Here is a 23,567-nt window from a genome sequence, read left to right on the forward strand (position 1 = left end):
GGTCGTTGAAGCCCGCTCCTGGGTGGGCGGTGCCAGGGTGGAGGGTGCGTTGTAGCCCTAGAAAAAAACAAAAAACTGGCTTGGCAGCACAAGGTTTGCAACAAAACATGCTTTATTAAGTTGCAGCTTCTTTTTACTCTCCTTGTCGTCTCATTCTCCCTCTTCACTACCTCCCCAAATAACTCATTTTACCTTAAACAGGCCCTATTATGCTATTTTCCGGGTGCATATTTTTATCTCTAGTTACAGTAACAACATGTTTAAATGCGTTAATGCCCATAATCCTCCTTGTTTTTCTCATCCTGGCTGTCCTGCAGCACCTCTTCTCACCCTCTCTCTGAAACACTCCATTGTAGCGCTTGCTCCTCCCTCCAGAAAGCAAAGTCTGCTCTGATTGGTCAGCTAGCCCGCTCTGTTGTGATTGGTCAACGTTTCACATTTCAAAAAACTCTTCCTCCATCGCTCCAGCTCCGTCTCTCTCTTTTGTTGTTTGAGGGCCAAACTAGCCGGAAGGAGTTTTACGTCACTTCTGTAACATTGTGACCTCATAAAGTGACATTGTGACCTCATAAAGTTACAGAAGTGAAGGAGAGAATTCAATGGAGCCGGTCTCTACAGACCTTTTACATGTACAAAAATATATAAAACACACTAAAGAAGAGGGAAAAAGTGGAAAAGCATAATAGGGCCACTTTAAATATATAAACACACAATAAGGTGATGAATCTCTTGTCTGTCTTTGCAGCCATCGACATACATGACGTCACTGCCGAGGTCACGTCCCCCTCCGGAGCCCGTCAGCCAGCCGAGCTGGTCGCCGCGGGTAACGACACCTACTGTGTGCGCTTCGTGCCCACAGAGATGGGCGTGCACAGCGTGAGCGTGAGGTACAGGGGCGTGCACGTGCCGGGCAGCCCCTTCCAGTTCACCGTGGGGCCGCTGGGAGAGGGCGGCGCCGCCAAGGTGAGAGCCGGAGGTCCGGGACTGGAGGGAGCACAGGCAGGAGAGCCAGGTAAACACACACACACACACACTACACAGACAGACAGACAGACAGACAGACAGACAGACAGACAGACACGACAGCAAATAATTCCATCCTGGTGGAGTAATGTTTTCTAAAAACATCTGTGTCCAGCTGTTTTAGGACATTATTGAGCTTTTAAAATAAGCTTATCAATGTGTGAGCCGTTTTTTAAAGATTAATAATTGTATATTTGTGTAGGTTTACTTCAGCCTTTAAATATTAGACTTGCTGACACATTGGAAAGCTTAAAACAACATCTCAAAACCCATCTTTTTCATATAGCCTTTCTATATATAAAGCTGCCTTTTTGTAATCTTTTTTGTTGATCTTGTTATTTTCATATAACAGAAACAATAATTTTTCTCCTTCTGTATCTCTGTTTTTTACACTTAAATTCTTGCGACATTGTAAAGCACTTTGTGCTGCATGAAATGTCCTAAATAAATAAAGTTAATTCATTCATTCTCTCTAGGGCTGTTCTCAACCAAATAAATTCTTAGTCAACTAAAAGTCATACAATTTTGACGACTAATAGATTAGTTGATAGAAGCGACAGGTCTGTAAAGTTTCTCCACAACGAATCACACAAAAGCGCCACTATAAATCTTGTGTTTACCAGAGATATGTTCATAAGTTTCTTGGAAAATAAAAGCGTGAAAAAAAACTTCTAATCAATTAATGAAATCTTAAGCAACCAGAACCAAAACAACCCATCAACTGACTAAGAGAGGGAAGCCCTTATTCATTCATTCATTCATTCATTCATTCATTAACCCCGAATCGCTTAAATGCCAGTTTACTTTTACAATCACTCTCTGCTACGATTAAGAGAATTCACACTATAAACATTTGCTATTATTCAGCATTAAAGCATAACATAGTAGTAACCAAAAAAAAGCTTAATGTTTGGCTCAGTGTTAAGGACAATGTATTCAGAAGCAGCTGATTAATGATGATCTCGCCTCATTAATAAAAACCCATGGATCTGTCCATGATCATCTGCTTTCAATAATAAATGAAAAATATTGCTTTCACTTCTGTTGGGATCACAACATCATATAGAGACTGATCTGTGTATTGTGGATTTCCAGTCTTCTTCAGTTCTCTCTCTCTCTCTCTCTCTCTTCAGCTGAGTTCAGTATCTGGACGAGGGAGGCCGGCGCCGGCGGTCTGTCCATCGCGGTGGAGGGACCCAGCAGGGCGGAGATCTCCTTCGACGACCGCAAAGACGGATCCTGTGGCGTCTCTTACATCGCTCAGGACCCCGGTAGATAAAAAAAACACACACACACAAACACACACACACACACACACACACACACACACACACACACACAACACACACACACACACATCACACACATCACACCCTGATGGTTGTTCTGTGAGTGACATTGTCTCCGCCTCCTCTCCAGGTGATTATGAGATTTCGGTGAAGTTCAACGAGCAGCACATCCCCGACAGCCCCTACCTCGTTCCGGTTGTGGCTCCGGCCAACGACGCCCGCCGCCTCACTGTTACCGGCCTTCAGGTGAGGCATGAGGAGACACCTCCACACACAGCCGGGCCCTGCCTTGCTCAAGGGCTCTGGGGCACAGTTGCATAAAAATGGGAAAAGATTTAGATTTGACTTCAGTACAGAGAAGATGATCAGGGTGTGATGGTTCGACTGGTTTGGTTTAATGTTTATTCACATTGGGATCACATTTATGGAGAGCTTAAAGTCAATACTGTATTGGAATCCACTTTAAGGATCAAAACTGGCTGATTTTAGACACAATGAGTCTAAACATGACTAAACAAGAATAAAGTACTTCTGGAGACTCTTTTTAAATGACTTTCTTGTTTAAGAAACAAACAACATTAAGATATTCAACATAAGTGTCACCCTTATATAGCCCACATCAGTCGAACCTTTGCATTCATACAAATAATTAGGTTAAATATTTGAATTTTCTTTATGCAACTGGCCCCAAGGATGTGACCACAGCCAGGCAAACGCTGTGATTCTGTGTGAAGTTCACACTTTGGTCTGAGAGAGGCACTAAAGGAAACCATGAAGCGTCAAAAATGGAAATTATTCATTCTTAATGATGGACTAGGCTCTGACTAACAGTTACTTTCATTATTGAGGAATTGATTATGCAATTTATTGTATAAAATGTGTGAAAACTGTAGAAAACAAACAAACAAAGTGATGTCTTCAATTGTCGATTTGTTGAACAAACCAAAAAACCAAAGACATTTGATTGACAATCATCTAGAAAAAAAGCATCAAATCCTCACGTTTGAGAAGATGTTACCAAATATGAATCAGCATTTTTGCTTGATAACTAAACAATTAATTGATTATTTTAGTTGTTAAGGATTGTTTCATCCATTTACATCAAATGAGAAGTTTCCTTGATATTTATTTTATCATTTATTATTTAGATACTCTCAGTAGGGCTGCATGAAATCAGGAAAATATGCGATAATGTTGAATATCGGTTTAATGATACTATAAACAGATATTAAAGTGTACTTACTTCTGCCTTTCTTCTGCTTACAGTATACTGTTAAAAAACAACAAATTGGTTGTTAAATTAAGAAAAATTTTAAGGAAATTATTTCCAACATTCTTTTATTGAATAAACTGAACATTGAATTGAAAACAAAAAGCACCAAAAAAAGAATGATAGTTACAGAATGATAGTTACATTTTAAAGTGCAGTTTTTTACTGATAAACTAATTTATCTAACTAAAAAAAAATAACAATGAACGTTCAAATCAATAACTTAATTTCTCTTATCACAACTCAATTATTATTTGAAGGCAAAAAATATATATATTTATGTATATATGTATATATTGTTCAGCCTTACTTTAGTTCTTGTGAAGGCATCACTAGAGGCCAATTTAAACTTCTCCCAACGTGTAGTAGTAGTTTGTCCGTTCTGGGCTCCTGTAGAAACAAAACAAAAACATTAATAAAAAACATTCATATAATATTTGGTCAGTAAATCTTCCCTCTCCGGTCCGTTTGTCTGGCTCTGGTCATCCCTCCTCTGTCTGGTGTGGAACTGTTGGTGTTTCTCTTGTGTTTCATTTAAAGGCTTTTTAACAGCATCATCATCTTCAGCAGCAGCAGCATCTTCATATCAGCTCCTGGGTTGCCTAGCTACAGCAGACCGTAAAGGCGTGACACAGCAGACCTCCTCCTGTACTTTTAGAGACTGTAGTTTGTTTCTTGTCTGTGGAGTCTGCAACGCTCTCATGTGTTAGTTAGTTTGAGTCTTATCTTACAGTTAACAGAGTCAGTACGGCTGTTTTTAAAGGTGCAGTGTGAAGGATTTGGCGCCATCTAGTGGTGGGGTTTCAGATTGCAGCCAATTTAAACTTCTCCCATCTACCAAGCGTGTAGTAGTAGTTTGTCCGTTCTGGGCTCCTGTAGAAACATGGCTGCCGACTCCATAAAGAGGAACGGCTCCAAATCTAGGTATACATTTAATATATTTTATTAAATGTATATTTAATAAAGATATTGTTGCATTTAGTAGAAAACAAAATGAAGTAACAGGCACAGTGATATCTAAGCAAATGAAAGAAATGCAGAATGAGAAATGTATAAATACGGAGAAGAGAAAACAATAACACAGTAATAAAAAATATACAAAAGTAGCACTGAGTTAACCTGGAGTTCACGACCTTTTAAAGACTGAACTATAACACTTAGATACTTTAGTGTCTGTGTTTAACTCTTTTTAACTTTAAACACTGTGGCTGTCTGCCTCTGTCTGCTGAAGCTGCACCAACAGGAGCTCAGGTAAGAGTAGAGGACAGTAAACACAACACATGGAGAGGAAACAGTATTTAGGTTGTAGCACTTCTGCTTAATAGTGAGTTTGTGTTTTGAAGTGTTACCTTGCTGTCTAAACTGTTTGCCTCTGCACGCTGACTGAGTGTATGTGTGTGTGTGTGTCCGGCCTCGCTAGGAGTCTGGTCTGAAGGTGAATCACCCAGCATCCTTTGCGGTGCGTTTGAACGGAGCGCAGGGCAAGATGGAGGCCAAAGTCCACAGCCCCTCTGGAGCTCTGGAGGAGTGCGTCGTCACGGAGCTGGAAAAAGGTCTGTTTCTGTTTTTTTAAAGTGTTTTCAAGACGACTTCACCAGATATTTGGACTCGAAGTAACTCAAATCCTCCGTCCCGTCCTCCAGACAAGTACGCTATCCGGTTCATCCCCAGAGAGAACGGCATCCACACCATCGACGTCAAGTTCAACGGCTCCCACATCCCAGGAAGTCCTTTCCAGGTCCGAGTCGGAGAACCAGGACAGACGGGAGAGCCCGGTCTGGTCTCGGCGTACGGAGCTGGACTGGAGAGAGGCACGACAGGTGGGTTACCTGTCTGTCTGTTAATAATAAATAACCTCGACAACCAATACTATTTATTCATTTTTTTTTTTTTACTCTTGCAGGTAGCCAATCAGAGTTCACCATCAACAACACTAAGGCGGGCCCCGGGGCCTTGGCCGTGACCATCGAGGGCCCGTCCAAGGTTAAGATGGACTGCAAGGAGGTTCCAGAGGGCTACAAGGTGCTGTACACCCCCATGGCGCCTGGAAACTACCTGATCAGCATCAAGTACGGAGGACCGAACCACATCAGTGGCAGTCCCTTCAAGGCCAAAGTCACAGGTAAAGGTGGACGCCACTCTGCTCAACATATCTGTGCTGTGAGGTTAGAACCTTAAACAATAAACCAGCTGTTAGTGATCACTTTGGTAAAAAGAGAGGTTTTCTAAAGGGACTCTGGTGCTCGGAAGCACTACCACTTTTGTCCACAGGGACCGCCAAAATGAAAGTTCCTTGTAGTAACTTTAATGAGTGATGTACTTTTTCTCAAATGTATAAAAATATAAATGATCCTGATAATGGGATGGATTAAATGCGGAGGCATAATTTTACTGGTTGTTGTGTACAATACAATGAATGACAATAGAAATTGATTCGATTTTTTGTTTTGTTTTAAATGCTACTTATTTTTTGACCCATTAGTTGTCATTGTTTTTCTCTCAATACATAATAAAACACTAAGGGAGTAAATGCAATAAATCCAGGTTTCTTTTGGCTGGTCTAATGGAATTCTGGGAAATGAAGTAGGGCAGTAACTAAACTAGATGAGGCAGACTTTATTGTTCTTGTTGACTAATTCTATGAGAAGTCCTGTTTTTGCAAAGATGCCTAGTCTCCTTGTCTGCAAAGCATATGAAAACTTCACAATAATAACATTTACTAAACTTGATCACATCTGATTTATTTCCCCTCTCCCAGGTTCTCGTCTGGTGAGTGTAACCAACGCCAGCGAGACGTCGACCCTGACGGTGGATCCAGCGTTGAGGCAGTCCAGCAGCAGCCTCACCCAGAGCTCCATGCCCTGGATGACCGACTCTGACGCCAGCAAGGTGTTGAGCCGAGGTCCAGGCCTCAGCAAGGCCTTCGTTGGCCAGAGAGGCAACTTCTCACTGGACTGCAGTAAGGCCGGTAAGGAAAGACTCCACCCACAACATGATGTCACTGTTGATTCACCTGTGATGATATGGGGTAAAGATCAGGATTCAGTAGAACCAGGGGGGCAAACATTCAGTTCTGATAAGTGAAGCCAATGCAAAAGTGTCTTAAACTTGCATTCTCTCAAATATCCAGCAGGGGGCGACTCCTCTGGTTGTATAGAAGTCTATGAGAAAATGACTCTACTTCTCTCTTGATTTATTCCCTCAGTAAACATTGTAAACATGAGTTTATGGTCTCAATCTCTAGTTTCAAGTCTTCTTCAATACAGCATGATGTTCATTTAGTAAATTATGGACCATTTAGAGTCAATAGACCATAAAGCAGGGTATGCTTTAGGGCGGGGCTACCTTGTGATTGACAGGTCACTATCATGGCGTTGTCCATTCCGGTTTTCTTTTGTTTTACAACTTTTACCCGTTCACAGTATGTTTTTTCAGTTCATGAAAGTTAATTGTAATATTTTGGTTGACTTAAAATGTCTTATACTCCTGGTTGCAAAAAAAACAAGATGGCGGCGGCCAACATGCCGACCTAGAAGCTTCAAAAGGGCAGTCTGCAACCTAAAGGGTGACAACCCTGGCAATATGTTCAGCTGTTATATACAGTCTTAGGGGTTAAAGGGATTTTTTTTAACATACCTGGATCCAACGTAATTGCCTTGTTGTAGACTGTAAGGGTCTCTGGGTTCCTCAGAAACCTTTTTTCAGTTCTACAGTATCAGAAAATGTCAAACACTACAAAAATAAGAAACAGGTTATGATGGATGTCATTTCGAAACACTTTTACCAACATTGATGTTCTGATAAATCACTTCTCATCTTCCGATCCTCCTCCCAGGTAAGAACATGCTCCTGGTCGGGGTCCACGGTCCTCAGGTCCCCTGTGAGGAGGTCCTGGTCAAACATCTGGGCAACCTGCAGTACAACGTTAGCTACATGCTGAAGGAGCGGGGCAACTACATCCTGGTGGTCAAGTGGGGCGAAGACCACATCCAAGGCTCCCCCTTCCAAGTCAGCGTCCCGTGAAAAAACCAGGCTGCCAAAATCCTCCTGAACCATTTTGCATCCCTGTTTGAGCGGACAACATTAGTTGCACTGCGAGTTACTGTCCTAATGAACAAGGTGCTAAATACAGTTATGTGTAAATTTTGCTTTTCAGATGTCTCAATCTGCCAAACTGTCCCCTCAAAAATGTAAAAAAATAAATTAAAAAATAAGATATTTATAACAAAAAATAAGAAATATGAATTAAATGGAATCTGTAATCTGTTAGTTGGACATGTTTTCTGCAGGGATTCAGGGAGGCAAATTATAAAATATACAATAATCTGGACTAAAACTGGAGCGTTAAGAAATGATCTGACTGGGAATTTTTGAGAGACATTTTGCACTTGACGATGGTTTTTAAACTTGATTGGTAAATTAAAGATCACATGATGTAGTTGGTGAGAATGTCCCGACATAACAGCTCGGTGTCTCTGCATGTTCAAACTGAATTTGGAAAAAGTTTGGAGCGAGACAAGTGGAGCCAAACTTTGAAAAATACAAATAAAGTGAATTACACAGCATTTTGCTTCAGGTTACAAAACAGGAACAAAATGAAAATTAGACATATTTAACCTGGACTTTTTTCAGTTATCTGATTGTTTACCAGGAAGCTCAATGACTTTTTGAATCTTACACTTTTCTCAATTTCCTTTTCGCAACAAAACGATGAAAAAAATGTCTTAACATCTCAATTACAAGAAGAAAACTGGAACTCTGTGTTTTGAATTTACAGTATGACGGCTCGTTTGGACGGACCGCTCTGAAACTGTACGCGACTACTGATGTTAATTATTGATTTCTTATCTCCCAGAATCCCATGAGAACATAATGTCGCCACAACGAATCAGTGATTGTTAAAAAATAAATAAAAAAGCTGCTTTCACGCTACTGTTTTCCTGCACTGTACAACTGACTACTTAATTATGTGCTATAGTTTTGGGGTCATCGCTGTTCTCCTCAGCTGTATTTTTCTCACAATGAATTGATCTGACTTAACTTTGTGGATCTGGAAAATAAGGTCAGATGTTTGTTTTTTTATGTGTGTAACTCCTGTAGAAATGGGGATGAATCTGTCTTCATGTCTCACCTGGATGTTGTTGCCTAATCATTGCTACTTTTGATACTTGAGGATTTTTGTATGGGGAATAAGTAACTTCTCATTTTGTATTAAGGAAACGGGTGTTTTAATATGAAACTAAACCCTGAGATGATGTACATTTGATAATTAAAAATCAACTGGAATTAAGGAGATTGACTTCAGCCTTTTATGTCCAGGCTCTCATTTCTTTCAGTTACTGAAATTTTACTTTCACTTTAGTAGACACAAAAATGTAACGACCAATCAGGCTATAAGTTCATATAAATGATGCATACTGTATGTCGATTCTCACACACACTTCTAAGCAAACTAAGACTTTTTTCGACATACAGAAAATGAGTCACTGACTTATTTTAAAGAATTTTTGCTACAAATTTTATTGTACTACGTTTTTATGACTTTTTCAACATATATGCCTTTGTATGACTTTTTCAGCATACTATACTACTACTTTTTTCGACATACTATGCTATGACTTTTTTTCATATACTATACAATAACTACTTGACTTTTTTCGACCCACTATACTTTGACGTTTTTTGACATTTTATTTTTCACATAATTTGGAGGGAGCCTGAGATATAGAGATTATCATTTTTGATGATTGTTTTCGACATACTATGACTTTTTTTTTTACTTTTTCGACATACTATACTATGACTTTTGTATAACTTTTTTCGACATATTTTATTTTTCACAGCCTGAGATATAAGATTATCATTGCCTTAACGCCTCTCTGGAATTGGGAAGATCACAATAAAGAATTTAAAACTTAAAACAATGACATTTTTTGGATGGCATGCCTTAGGTTAACATTCTTAGTGACACTCTAAGACACTTATGGCATACAATACTATGACATTTTGGTGATTTTTTTTTAACATATGATAGTATGACTTTTTTATGGCATAATATAAGCTGACCATAGTATGTTGAAAAAAAGTCATAGTACAGTATGTTTAAAAAGTCAAAGGATATTATGTTGAAATTATTATAATTATGTTAAATAAAGTATGTCACAAAAAGTCTTATAATAGTCTGTCAAAAAAGTTGTTCTGTCCTGTCAAAAAAAGTACATTGAAAAAGTCAAAATAAAGTATATAAAAAGTCATAAAAAAGAGAATAGTATAGTATTTTGAAAAAATGTAATAGATCAAAATATTTCATGTCATTAAAACGTCGTAGTACAGTATGATGAACAAAAGTCAGTGTGTGGCAAAAAGTCATAAAAAATGTCATAGTATAGTATTTTGAAAAGAGTCATAAAAAGTTATATCATTATGTGTAAAAAAATCATAGCATAGTGTGTTAAAGAAATGCATCCAATGAAGCAAACAGGAGACCAGGAACATTTGGTAATTACTTTTATTGCCAAAACTCAGTAGGTAGAGAGCATGGCAGGTAAAGGAGCAAACAATACAGTTCAGCTAAAGACAATGGAGCAGTAGACAGCAGACATAGTGGAGGAATCCAGCAGGAAGGTCTTCAGAGGACACACACAAAATTGCAAGTGTGGTGACACGGTGAGGATTTCTGGACCACAGGTGAGTAGACAGGAACACCCACTCTGCAGCGTTGTTTTTGGATGGAAACGCCAAGCAGCCAAAGTCAAACAGGAACGAATGACGCAGAAGCAGATCTCAAGGTGGAAGACAGAAGGCCGGTGGGTTTACTGGGAATCAGACGAGGCAGGTAGGTCAGAGGCAGGCAGGGGCGAGAACACGAAATAAGAGAGTCTTGAGTAAGTGACAGAGAACAATTTGGAAATGAATGAGTGAGCAGGAGAAGCTTAAATACTGGGTGGACTGAGCAGGTGGGATGTGGTGGGAGTGGCTGGCAGGCAGAGTGGAGAGGAGGCAGGGTGAAGAAAAAGAACTGAATGGGAGATGATGACTGGGCATGAAGAGCTGTTAGAATAGTATAGCATGTTGAAAAAAAGTATAAAAAAATTCATAGTATAGTGTGGTGAAAAAAATCCTATTATGGTTATGACATACTATATTATGATTTATTTTAAATGTTTTTCATGACATACTACTAGATTATACACTATGAAGTTTCAATTACTTTTTTTTACTTTTTCATGACATACAATACTACGCCTCCATTTACTTTTTATGACATACTGTTACTTTTTCAATGAAGTATTATATTATGATTTTTTTTTTAGTTTTTTTATGACGTACCATACTCCTTTCCGTTACATTTTTCATGACATACCATATTATGCCTTCTTTCATGACATTTTTTGATATATTATACCTTTTTATGACATGCTATACTATGACATACTACACGATACATTTTTAATGACATACTTCACCTCGACTTTTGATGGTATTTTTATGGCATTTTATGACAATACATAGTGACATTTTTAGGGTATACTATAATATGACTTTTTATAACTTTTTTCATGACATACTACACATTACATTTGGATGGTATTTTTATTACATAATAGGACTTCTTTATGACATTTTTATGTCTTTCCATAAAACTACTTGTTAATACATATTTGATGGCACGTCTGTGGCATTAAATGGCCTACTGAATGACGTTTTTATGACATTTTTTACTTGTCATATAATAATATAACTTTCATGGAATTTGTTATGACTTACAATAAGATGACAATATATCACACTATACTGACTTTAAAATGATATTTTCCTAGGGCATTATAATCATTTTATTGGCATACTATACATACCATGCTATACATACAAAACATGAATACTATATTGACTTTTTTCTGATGTATACTATGACATTCTTGAAATATTGAACTATGACTTTAATGACTATGACTTTTGAATATCTTTATTATTACACACGGACATTTCACCATATCTCCAGTCTAGTTTAGCTAATCTAAGCAGCCACTGTCTGTATCTTTATATTAACCAAACAATCAGGATTGGTATCAAACTTCTCATCTATAGCTCTGCAAGAAAGTGAATAAACATATTTTAACAAAAGAAATGTAGAACTTTTGCTTTAAAATATTCATAGAAACTTCATAGAAAGCCACGGTTGTTCTGGGTCTGTTCATTTCTTAAGTTTATTTGCAGTTAAAACAGAAGACGGTTGACTGAAACAAAATAGAAAGTTACAGAAACAGCAGAAATGTGATCAAAGTGAAACAAAAACAGAAGGACGTTGGTTTCCAATAGAGTCGGTCTGAGGCCACACACCGTGCTGTTTATTTGCTTAAATCTGTGCAGACATGAATAAAGTGTAGATGTGTTTAATAAACCTTCATTGCATTGTACACATAACTGGAGGTGCAACTGAAATGTTCTCATTTTAGGTGAAAACTAATGCAGAGCAACAGACGGAGGATAAAGACAGGCACTTCGGGCAAGATCGAGATTGCCGAGCTACAGCAGGATCACCAAAGAGAGATTTAACTTGTTTCATAAAAATAAGATGAAATGGGAAAAACAACATTTGATCACAGAATGATACAGTATTTTGTACGTGATGACCCGTTCGAGGATACTTTAACTTGGTTCACACATTTATTCATTCAAGAAGAAAAAGGAACAAACTGATGCACTGATCCTTAAAGTTATCAAACAGAAATATAACTCTCAGTGGAGTGACACAGATGTAGCTCCGTCAGAAACGATCGTTGTTACCAAACCTCACCAATATGTTGGGAGGGCGGAGCTTGAAAAGTGACATTCGAAACATATGACGCTACGTTCACGTCGTATTGGAGTTATCGTTACTACCAGCTTGATTTGTAAATACAGTTTTTGGTGAATAAGTCACCCAGAATAGTTCAGAAGTGCGCAAAAAGTAGAGGAAATATGGAAGTCTCATGTCAGTTTAAAGGGACAGTTCACTCCAAAAGAAAAAACAACGTATTTCTCACCTTATCTTTAGCGCTGTTTACAATATTGTTTTGGTGCGAGTTGCCCAGTTTTGGAGATATCGGCCGTAGAGATGTCTGATACAATGGAGCTAATGACCATCGAACTAAAAAATACATTTGAAAAACTAAAAAGCAATGTCTCTTTTTCAGATATCATGATTTAAAATAATCTGCAGACCTTGTTGATAGCAGTTTAATGTAGGAACCGTTTTCTTTCGACCAAACTACACCCACCAATTGTTCATTGTACTCATGGATGAGAAGATTGTGTTTAAAGTTTATAGTTAGCCAATAAAGCCAACACTCAGTTACTCACACCAAAACAACGAGACCAACAAAGAGCACTACAGGTCAAATAAATAATATGCTAATTAGATTTTGGGTCTGACCTGTCCCTTTAAACACAAACTGAATGTATATCGTGCTTTACTGTCATCGCATAGTATTTATAATCCTAATATGACCATGTGACGTGAACCCGGCATGAACAACATGAATATCAATCCACTGAGAAAGAAACATTCACACACAGGAACTCACGAAAGCCTCAGAAAACCAAATAAATGATAAATAAGTAAACTACCTGAGTGTATAACATTATGTCAAAAATGGTTGTTTACTTGTAATTCAAACGCAGAATAAACCTTTACACACTTTGTAGGTTGGTCTGATTTTAGAGTGGGATTCAATATGGACTTCGCATTTTAAACAATAGACTTGGAGCCACAATGAAAAGTCAACTGAAAAAGAAAAGTAATCTGGAACTATTTTGTTATTTTTCCTGCGAAGATCTCCAGAATTTTCAGATTCAAACTTTTCAAATGTGCCTTTTATTTGTTTTTTGTGATACTAAAAAAGAATCAATCTTTGGGTTTTAGATTTTCCATTCAAACAGCACTTTGAAAATGTTACCTTTTGTTTCCAAGATATGATGAAGGGAATGTTTTCATGACATTTTGTCTTTTATAACAATTAGCCTGATTGCAAAGAGAATTTGTGACATTAAATATTATGCTTCAAATGGTAGAAATGTTGCTGTACTTTTAATATCCCCTTTTATATTACTAGCCCTTACTGCATCACAATATATATTGACAGACATATATAATGATATAAACCAGGATAGATGTTTTTTATCCCCATCACCCAATCTTTTTTTTTCAGTTAATGGAAGCTTTCTAATGTCAAAATATCATGATGTCTTTAACTTCACCAGTAAATGGAACTGGATCACGTGACCTGACGTCATGTGACAGCCGGTCTTTTAAAAGATGATCTTTGGTGGTGAGTGTTAAAGCCCAGATGTGGGGAAAGCTCAGAAAAAGCTACTAAGTGGAGCTCCACATGACGGATGATTATCCGCTGAACCTCACTTTAACAAATGTTTAACGGTAAAGGCTTATTCTCAGTTAGAATTGTAATTTCAGCTCTTACATAAATAACCATAAATACTCAGTGACACTAAAAACCGGTAGAATACAAACATAATCAAGGCTTCCTCCTGACGCACCCTCAGCTCTCATCAACCGGAGCTGCGTTTTCCAAAAAGCATCTCGAAAAACCAAGCTCATGTTTGTTCCAGTGAGTGAACAGATCAAACACATGTTCGGTGTGAACGAAGCTTTTGGGAAACACAGGTCAGGCGGCTGAATCGTGTCACTGCTCGGCTGTTTGTTTGTTTGTTTAATTATTCCCCCCCCCGTCTGTACGCAGTGCAGTGACAGATCCTTACCGCCGTCTCCAGAGACCCCTGATGTGTCATCACTTCCTCTGCTGCGCATCCTCAAGCATCTTCAGGGCGGCCACGTTGTTTGGTTCCACTTTGAGCAGGGTGTTCAGGTTGTCCTCGCAACCTCTGATGTCCTGCAGGAATGTGGATGAGAATTAAGAGTTAGAAACAAAACTAGTAATGAGGAGAGCGGTGACATTGGAATAACAACAGCAGGCTGATTTGAGAACAGCAGATGTCTCTATGGGTTTTAAACCATGTGTGCTTTCATGAATTCCCAAGGAAACAGAAGTTAGAGCGTCTTAAGCTTCTACACTGTGACGCATTTCGCCGTGAAACAGATTATTTGAGAGGTGTACAAGTGGGATTTAAATAAAATCCTTTGGATTAGATTGGACAGTTTAGAATGTAGCACAATACGGAGCACAAGAGGTCTGTGGCTCAACATTTACAAACCTCCCTCACCTGTTAGATCAGGAGGAAGACAAGGGAGAGATGAAAGGGAAACTTTATCGATTTACAACCAGCTTTGTGTCAAACAGTACATGCAGATGAACGACGCCCGGCCTTCCTCTATGCTACTGCTGCCTGAGCTGCACAAACAACGTGTTCATGATTTAAAACGTTTACCAAAGCACAGAGTAAAAATACTCTGTTACAAATAAAAGTCCTGCATTCAAAATGTAACTTAAAGTAAAAGTATTAGCAGCAAAATATACTTAAAGTAAGCTACCAAAAGTAAAAGTACACTCATTATGCAGAAGGGCCACTTTCACAAAACATATATTTACAGAAGGCCCACATCATGAATTATAATCAATGATTGTTAAGGCGGAGCTCAATTTAACCACTTTACATTCTTTATAATTAAGCTATTTACAACATAATAATACATAACAGTTTATAAGTTGATCTATATTTTGTGTTAAGAATCTGGATCTGAAGTCACCAAATAAATGTACCGTATTTTCCGCACTATAAGGCGCACTTAAAAGCCTTTAATTTTCTCAAAAAACGACAGTGCGCCTTATAATCCGGAGCGCCTTATATATGGATTAATTGTGGTTGTGCTTACTGACCTCGAAGCTATTTTGTGTGGTACACGGCGCTCTGTCAACATGTTTTAGTACGACTTTGGTAAACTACAAACCGCACAGCTTGCAGTCAGGAGCGTCGCGGAGTAATACACACTGTGCTTCACCATAATATTACAGTGTGTGTGGATAAGGACCCAACATGGCTCCTCAAGAGACACGCTTACGACGCGGACTTCAAACTCAAGGCTGTCAGTCACGCAGGAGAACATGGGAATAGAGCAGCTGCGAGAGAATTCAACATTAATGAATCAATGGTACGGAAGTGGAGGAAGTTTGACTGACTGTTTTGTTTCGCTTAATGCGCCTTATAGTCCGGTGCGCCTTATATATGAAAAAAATAGACCATTCATTGACAGTGCGCCCTATAGTGCGGAAAATACGGTAGTGAAGTTAAAGGTTAAATATTTCCCTCTGAGATGTGGAGTAGAAGTATAAAGTTATATAAAATGAAAATACTCAAGTAAAGTCTCTTAAAAATGTACTTAATCTCAGTACTTGAGTAACCTAAATGTATCTTAGTCTAATTACATTCCACCACTGCTAGAAGAGGAGCACAAATAGTTTACAGGAACAGAAAGTTCTTTATAGATCTAGCCTCGCTTTGCTCTCGTAGTGCACCAGACTGATGCATTACATTTTAAAACAAACTTCATTGTTTTCCTGGGGGGGCATGCGTTAGTGTCAGAAACCGATGTACATTAAAATCAGTTGTAAATGGGCTGAAAACAAAGCAAAATGTAGGTATTTTTTGTGCTGGTTTATGTTTATTTAGCTAGTCATGGGTCTTTTTACTAGATATTTTTAACAAAACTCAAACCTCCAAAACAAATCAACAGTTGCAACTGTTTGGAGCTGTGAGTGCAGAGCGAACTGTTTCCTCTCTGATGAATACTGATGAGGAGAAGCTGTCAGGGGGAAACGTCAAGACAGGAAGTGCTTTTATTTTGTCACCCATATAGAAATCCTCCAGACAGACTCTTTTGAAACCAACGTCTGATTACTCCTGTGTGAGAATCAGGAACTGAAGCGCAGAGAGGAAGAAGACGACGCTCTCACCTTGAGCTCCAGAAGAGCCTGAGCCCTCCTGTAGAGAGCCTTGATGTTGCTGCTGTCGATCATCAGAGCCTCGTCACAGTCTCTGACGGCGTCTCGGTACTGCTTCACTGACAGGTAGCACAGCGCCCTGATCACAAGAACAAAGGAAATTGAGTCAAACATCAGACAGCTTATAAATAGAATTTTATAGGACACAACCTACAGGGCTGTTTTAACAATCAACCCAAAGAGACTCCCTTAATACAAATGCAAATAAATTACAGCTAGAACAATGAAACGATTTTTTTTTTTTTTTTTATAAAATACCTTATTAGCTCCTATATTAATATTCCCTGGTTACCTTTGGGAAGCTTTTAACAGATAACACTCACATAGGGATGAATACCAGATTGTTTTTGATAATAATTGGGCCGTACTCAAAAGTTTGAAGCCTCAAAGCTTTATTCATAATGCTTAAATTTTAACTCTAAATCAACATTTCATTGCTGCACAGCTTTGTGCTGTTTTATGCAAGTAGGATAGAACCTATTATTATTAGAACCAAACTATTTTGAGAAGTACTTTGAGCTAACATAATAGTTTTTTATTATTTCATTGTTATTATAAAGAACAGATATTGCTCAAGTTCACTTCACACCGTCTCTGACTGATGAACAGACATATTTCAAAAACTCCATAAGGTTTTAGATCTTTCTAAGAGAATTGCATTGCATTAGTTAGGTTTAGAAAAAGATCATGCTTTGGGTCAAAATAAACCTTTTCTAGAAGAAAGCCCTAAATGCAAGCTTCTCCCATCTGCAGACATTTTATTTCAATTAGGACACATTTGGAACATCAACGTGGACAACTAAGAAATGGTTTATGACTTCACTGTCTCTTAACTTTTTGAGTGACTGAACTAATTTATTAAAAAAGCCGAAGTCACACAACAAGAAAAACAAGCTAACCAATGGAGGCAGGGATAGAGCAGACACTCTGACCCACCTGTTGGTGTAGGTTGTGATCTCGGTGGGGTTGTGTTTGAGGCTCTGGCTGTACTTCTCTATGGCCTTCTTGTGCTCTCCCTTCTTCACCAGAGCATTGCCTTCTTCTTTCAGGGTTTGTCCTTTCTTTATGTCTTTATCACTGGGAGCTGACGAGAGGAATAATGTGATGGTGAGGATATAGAAGAGAGAGATGGAAAAGTTGGACCTTTAAAATTCATAAGTTTCTCCCGACTGACTACAAAACACAGAAGAAACCGTGTGATTGGTAGAAATAATTGTGTGTATTAACATGCAGCTGGTCAGTTATCAGACATTTTGACATCTTCGAAGGATTAATAGTGTATGTGATTTATTACAATTTTGAAAAAAAATGTTTTCACATGATGCCAGATCCACATACATAGGGCTAAAATCAGAATGCTTTATTACAAAAAGAGACGTCACTTTCACATTGGTTATCATCAAAATACATTTGCTTGACACACATGAAGTCTTTTTAGCTACATGACAATGTAAAACGTCAAAGAGTAGAAAACCCAACAGAAATCACACCAGCTTACTAGGTTTGTTTGTTTGTCTGGTGCCGTTCTGTTTCGGTGTCAGGTTCGGGTTCGGTTGTGCGGCGTTGGTTGTAGTTTTCTGGGCTAGTTTCTCTCTATCAGACAGAGAAATGGTGGGGATGGGGGGAAGCTTTTCTCTCCATGACGGCCCGTCTGCCTCTGTGAGCGCCTTCGTCATCCTGAAAGACAATAAAAAAAAAACACAGTGAGCCGAATGTAAAAAAGAAAAAAGATTGCGAAACACTTTGTTTAGTCCTTTTAATGAAGAGAAAGATGCCTGAAGAGATAAATCCATCCATTGATGGCATTAACTTAAGGCTTCCAGAGCGTAGGCTGTTATTTTTCTCTTGCCCTGAAACTTTCTTACAGAAGAAAAAATCTATAATCAACATGAAATGTAAATTGTTTAATCCCAACAACCCCAACCCTTGCTGCCACCTGTGTGTGTGGATCTGAAGAGACCCTAACCTTGGACCCCAATGGTCTGGGGTTAGAACCTTATTACTCTTAGAAACGCCCCTGAACCCATCCTGTGTGCTTTTACCATCAGACTTTACCGTTTATAGGATGATCTTTTGTTTGGAGTGATAAGTATTTCTAGTAAACTCGTGTTAACTCCAACAACAGGCTGATAAAAACCACCAGAAATACAGACAAAACCGAGCACCTGGACAGTAATCTGTGTGAACCACTATGACAAATTTATAAATGTGGACTTAAATTTGTTTTGGCACTATGGATCTTAATTAAGCTCTCTTTAGCTTCATGGTGCTGGCCTGAAGAGGGGCCAGCTACCTGACACAGGTGAATTGAGAATAGATACACACAAACAAATCTATACATCTTTCTTTAAATACTCCTCATAGAGGTTTAGTCTTGTGCAGACCAGGTACCTGTTGGTGCCGTCGTGAGCAGCTGCTATGTTGCAGTCGATCTGCAGAGCAGTCTTGTAGTCTACGTAAGCCAGCCTGTAACGCTCCAGAGCTTCGTAGGCAGCAGCACGACGAAGCAGGGACTTCACATTGAACGGGAACAACTCCAGAGACCTGAGAGAAAATATTTACACATTTCACAAGTTAGACACCCAACAAATAGGACAGCACATAAGGCTTGATCACCTCTTATGAAGAGTCAAAGCTGCAAGACACCATCAACGCCTAAAAAAACCATCCTTACAAACAGAAAATGGTTGCTGGCATGAAGGTTCATAATTGATTATCACTTTATTAAATAAAATTAAGCTCAGGTGTGTGTATATGTTTGTCAATCTGGTCTTTTTTTCACATGTTTAACTTATCTGACATTAGAACATAAAAGCTAAGTGTCAAGAACAAAAGCCCCAAAAGATGAAATTGTATAAAAATGTGATATGAGTAATGCAAAAATACAAAAACGTTAAGACAACTGCACAGAATCACAGACAATAATACACTTACATATTGCAGTCTTTAACACATTCGCCACAGTTGCCCTCTTTCAGCTGGCTGGCGGCACGGTTTGAGTGCAAAATGCCCAAATCCTCCGGGTTCTTTTTATCTTAAAAAGAGAAATAACACTGTTTAAGAGGAGCATTCAACCAAACTGATCATGTCATCTCAGTCAAAAATAAATCAGCAGACACAAAGAAGAGCAATGACCAACTGACACAATGAGTCATTATCATAAAAGAGAGAGATACTGACGTAGATAGAACATTGATTTAAAGGGTCAGGACAGAAGGAGTAGATCACTACAGAGATTTAGGCCCTCTGGACTAAAACTACTAGTACAAAGACAACAGTGTGCCAAATACTGCATTTGTATTTGGTAAACTGCCAAAGGGCTGTCTTTCTGTCAGAGAGCCGTTTCTTATGGGAACCAAGCTGAATGTGAAACTCATCTAATCTCTCTTGAAAGCAACTAGACTGCACTAAAAAAGGGATCGATCGATAAGTTTCTCTTTCAGTTCAGTTCTCTGTCAGAAAATACCATAAATATAGCAAACACTTAAACAGGTATTGACTTTTTTAGATTTACATTTCTTTTAGGCATCTGAAATAAGTTTTTCTGCTACATCCGTCCTTTAAATACAATGTTGAAGTACTTGTACTTTACTTGAGTATTTTCATATGAAACTTTTTACTTCCATTCCAGTACATCTCAAAGGGAAATAGTCATTTTTACTTCACTTCATTTATTTGCCAATATTATGTTACTAGCAACTCTGCAGATTCATAATACAAAATATAAATTAACTAATGAATGATGATGTATTATCAAGATGTATATAGAGTGGTAAAAATGAGCTTGAACAGCTGCAATATGCATAATTAGTTATTTTACTTTTACTTGTATATTTAGTAGTACTTTAGCTAGTACTTTTGTGCTTTTACTTCAGTAACATTTTGAAGTTGGCCCAGAAATTTAAGAATATTTTTTATTAATTAAGAAACTGGCTGCAGTCTAATTACTTGGAAACACTGTATTGGTGTGGTAACCATTAAAATATTTACAAAGATCAAATTGGAATCATAACATTGTCAAATTAACAAATTCCTTATTGAATTCAGATGCTGATATGACCTTTTCCATTGATCTCATTGTTCATTTGCCTTGCAACTACTGTTCTTGTTGTTCACCCGTCTTAGTGTAAAGAAACATGATTGTGTTTATACTCATCATGTGTCCACAGGTAATATTTAAGCAACACTTACTGCACTTCTCCAGCTCTTTGATCGCCTGGCTGTAGAGATTGGTGGCCTCTCCATACTGGCCCGTCTTGAAATATTCATTTCCAGCTTGCTTCAACTCCGTCCAGGACTTGGTCCTCTGTTTCTGAGGCATCTCTGATTGTTTACTGAAAGATTGAAACACTGGTTAGCATTCGCGCATGAAAATAATACTTGTCAACTGATCACAGTGCCAAACAGATCCAAACATTTACCAGAGGAAACATCATATATCTCCTTTAAACTTAAGATATGCCACACTGCCTCCATATGAAGTAACAGTATATACAGTGATGGTATTTGTAATCTGTTGTTCAAAATATGTCCTTGTCCACACGGATATTTTTAATATTTTTTTAACATGTCTCAATGTTTACTGTTGTAATGTTTAACTCAGTGTCTTTTTAACTTTTTTGGACATATTTGTTTTGGCTGCAGTGTCTTCTTTTAGGTCAAAGATTCATTCTCAATGATCAAATTTATCATCCATTCGCTTCCATACACAAAACCAAACTGTGCGGCAATAATTTCTATTAGTAATGCATCAGTTTGACTTTTTATCTCCTGCATGGCACTGATTCCAATAACGTTATACTATATTCAATATGTGCATCCAAAAATAATCTGAAAAAACCCCTCATTAGTCAGATCTGAACACACTGGGTGAAGTGGCATGGTGCAGTAAACTGTTATGATCCTAACAGCTCCCAGATTCTTCATTTCACAACGTAAGCAAAACAAATATCAAATGCAATGTGTGCTCTCAGATCTCCACACTGAACCCAAAACCTGGTCACTCAGTTTAAACTACTCTGGATTAAAACTGCTCAACACTGGAAATGCAAGTCATTCCTCAAGATGAGAAATGGTGGCTGACGAAAACCTGGATTTCTGGGGGGGGGGGGTGCAGATAACATAACATACTTCGCATCCACTTAGTGGCCATATATGTTATATAATATAACACACTCCTTTAATTAATTAGATAAATAAACAATTATATTTTATACGTGTTTTTTTATTTATTTAATTAAAGGAGTGTGTTAGATTTAATAACACACTCCTTTAAATAAATAAATTAATTTAATAAGTGTTTTTTTATTTATTTAATTAAAAGAGTGCATTAGATTTAATAACACTCCTCTAAATAAATAAATAATTATATTTATTAAGTGTTTTTTATTTATTTAAGAGTGCGTTATATTTAATAACACACTCCTTTAATTAATTAAATAAATAATTATATTTAATAAGTTTATTTAATTAAACAAATATTTAAATTTAATTATAAATTTAAAAATGTTTATTTTTTTTATTTATTTATTTAATTAAATAAATAAACAATTATATTTTATAAGTGTTTTTTTATTTATTTAATTAAATAAATATTTAAAAAACTTTTTTATTTATTAAATAAATAAACAAATATTTGTATTTTTTATTTATTTAATTAAATAAATAAACATTTATATTTAATAGGTTTTTTATTTATTGAATTAAAGGAGTGTGTTAGATTTAATAACACACTCCTTTAAATAAATAAATAAACAAACAAAAACGCAGTTTCAACAAAAACCTGCATTCGTGACGTCACAGCCTAGTGCCGCACTGTTGTGGTCGGTGACGTAGACGTTAGCCGTTAGCCTTTAGCTTTAGCCTTTAGCTGTTAGCATTTAGCCTCCAGCTAATGAATGGACGCTAATCACCGCCATCACGTCAAACGACGTCGGCGGCCTTTTTCCTCAGAGAACACAACACTCACCCTAGCTTAACAAAAGCTAGCCGTAGCTGTAGCCCCCCGCTAGCTTTGTTAGCTCGAACATGCTTAGCTGCTAGCTTAACTGTTAGCTTAGCCGCTAGCCTAGCCTAGCTGCTCACGCGTTTTAACCGCTAGCCGTTAGCTTAGCCGTTAGCATACGAAGCTCGCTCGCTCTCTCACGCACACACACTTTCTTACCGGCTGCTGCGTACGAGGGGAATCGAACACACGTCCTCCTCTTGACGAGGACACTAGCGAGCGGAAGCGTTACCTGTGTTTACACGTGCTCGTAGCTAATACTGACATTACTCTTCTTCTGCTTCTTCAATGCGGGTTTTCTCAGCTCGTCTGTGTGTGTGTGTGTGTGTGTGTGTGTGTGTGTGTGTGAGTGGGGGGGGTGTGGGGTAGTAGCGGGTGAAGGAAGCAGTCAGGAACTTGCCGGCTGACTGCAGCGCTTCTCTCTCTGGTTTCCGGGGTCCGGTTCACTTCCTGTTCCGCGCTGCGTTCGAGGGCGTCGAGAAATTGTAGGAATTCGGAGGTGAGCGGTGGAGAGAGCCCTCTGGTGGCCGTAGGCAGTGGTGGAGGGATTATTCATGTTGAGTTTTAGACAAAATAACCCAATTTAAGCGCTAAATTTACACTTTGTTAAATATATTAGTTAATTTATTTATTTATTTACACACTCCTTTAATTCAATAAATAAATAAACACTTGTATTTAATAAGTGTTTATTTATTTATTTAAAAGTGTGTTATTAAATATAACACTCCTTTAATTAAATAAATACTTATATTTTAGTGTTTATTAATTTATTTAAAGGAGTGTGTTATTAAATATAACACTCCTTTAATTAAATAAATACTTATATTTAATAAGTGTTTATTTATTTATTTAAAGGAGTGTGTTATTAATATAAACACTCTTTTAATTAAATAAATAAATAAACACTTATATTTAATAAGTGTTTATTTAGTGTTTTTTAAAGGAGTGTGTTATTAAATATAACACTCCTTTAATTAAATAAATACTTATATTTAATAACACACTCCTTTAAATAAATAAAT

General features: G+C 37.7%; 2 protein-coding genes across 4 annotated transcripts in view; one reads left to right on the forward strand and one right to left on the reverse strand.

Annotated features, from left to right (window-relative positions):
- LOC129105562 (filamin-B) overlaps positions 1 to 8,870 on the forward strand; it is a 70,138-nt gene extending 61,268 nt beyond the window's left edge. The window contains 8 exon segments of the mRNA XM_054616651.1: positions 746 to 1,012; positions 2,157 to 2,294; positions 2,443 to 2,558; positions 5,003 to 5,135; positions 5,226 to 5,402; positions 5,486 to 5,704; positions 6,341 to 6,550; positions 7,418 to 8,870. Of these exon segments, the coding sequence (XP_054472626.1) occupies positions 746 to 1,012; positions 2,157 to 2,294; positions 2,443 to 2,558; positions 5,003 to 5,135; positions 5,226 to 5,402; positions 5,486 to 5,704; positions 6,341 to 6,550; positions 7,418 to 7,605 (1,448 nt within the window). The 3' untranslated portion in view covers positions 7,606 to 8,870.
- A 1,212-nt stretch (positions 8,871 to 10,082) lies between these two features.
- tomm34 (translocase of outer mitochondrial membrane 34) lies at positions 10,083 to 23,044 on the reverse strand. 3 transcript variants are annotated; one of them, XM_054617066.1, is made up of 9 exons: positions 22,943 to 23,044; positions 20,730 to 20,872; positions 19,473 to 19,572; positions 18,930 to 19,082; positions 18,037 to 18,215; positions 17,475 to 17,622; positions 16,491 to 16,617; positions 14,341 to 14,471; positions 10,083 to 10,397 (listed from the first exon to the last, which is right to left on the reverse strand). In XM_054617066.1, the coding sequence occupies exons 2-8, from the start codon at positions 20,857 to 20,859 to the stop codon at positions 14,370 to 14,372; spliced, it is 939 nt and encodes a 312-aa protein (XP_054473041.1). In that variant the 5' UTR covers positions 20,860 to 20,872; positions 22,943 to 23,044; the 3' UTR covers positions 10,083 to 10,397; positions 14,341 to 14,369. The 3 variants fall into 3 exon arrangements, with proteins under 3 accessions (XP_054473041.1, XP_054473039.1, XP_054473040.1); XM_054617064.1 differs by lacking the exon at positions 22,943 to 23,044 and adding an exon at positions 22,702 to 22,936; XM_054617065.1 differs by lacking the exons at positions 10,083 to 10,397; positions 22,943 to 23,044 and adding exons at positions 11,743 to 11,944; positions 22,702 to 22,936.
- Positions 23,045 to 23,567: the final 523 nt, after the last annotated feature.

The sequence above is a fragment of the Anoplopoma fimbria genome, chromosome 17 (genome assembly GCF_027596085.1).
Source record: "Anoplopoma fimbria isolate UVic2021 breed Golden Eagle Sablefish chromosome 17, Afim_UVic_2022, whole genome shotgun sequence".
Classification (NCBI taxonomy): domain Eukaryota; kingdom Metazoa; phylum Chordata; class Actinopteri; order Perciformes; family Anoplopomatidae; genus Anoplopoma; species Anoplopoma fimbria.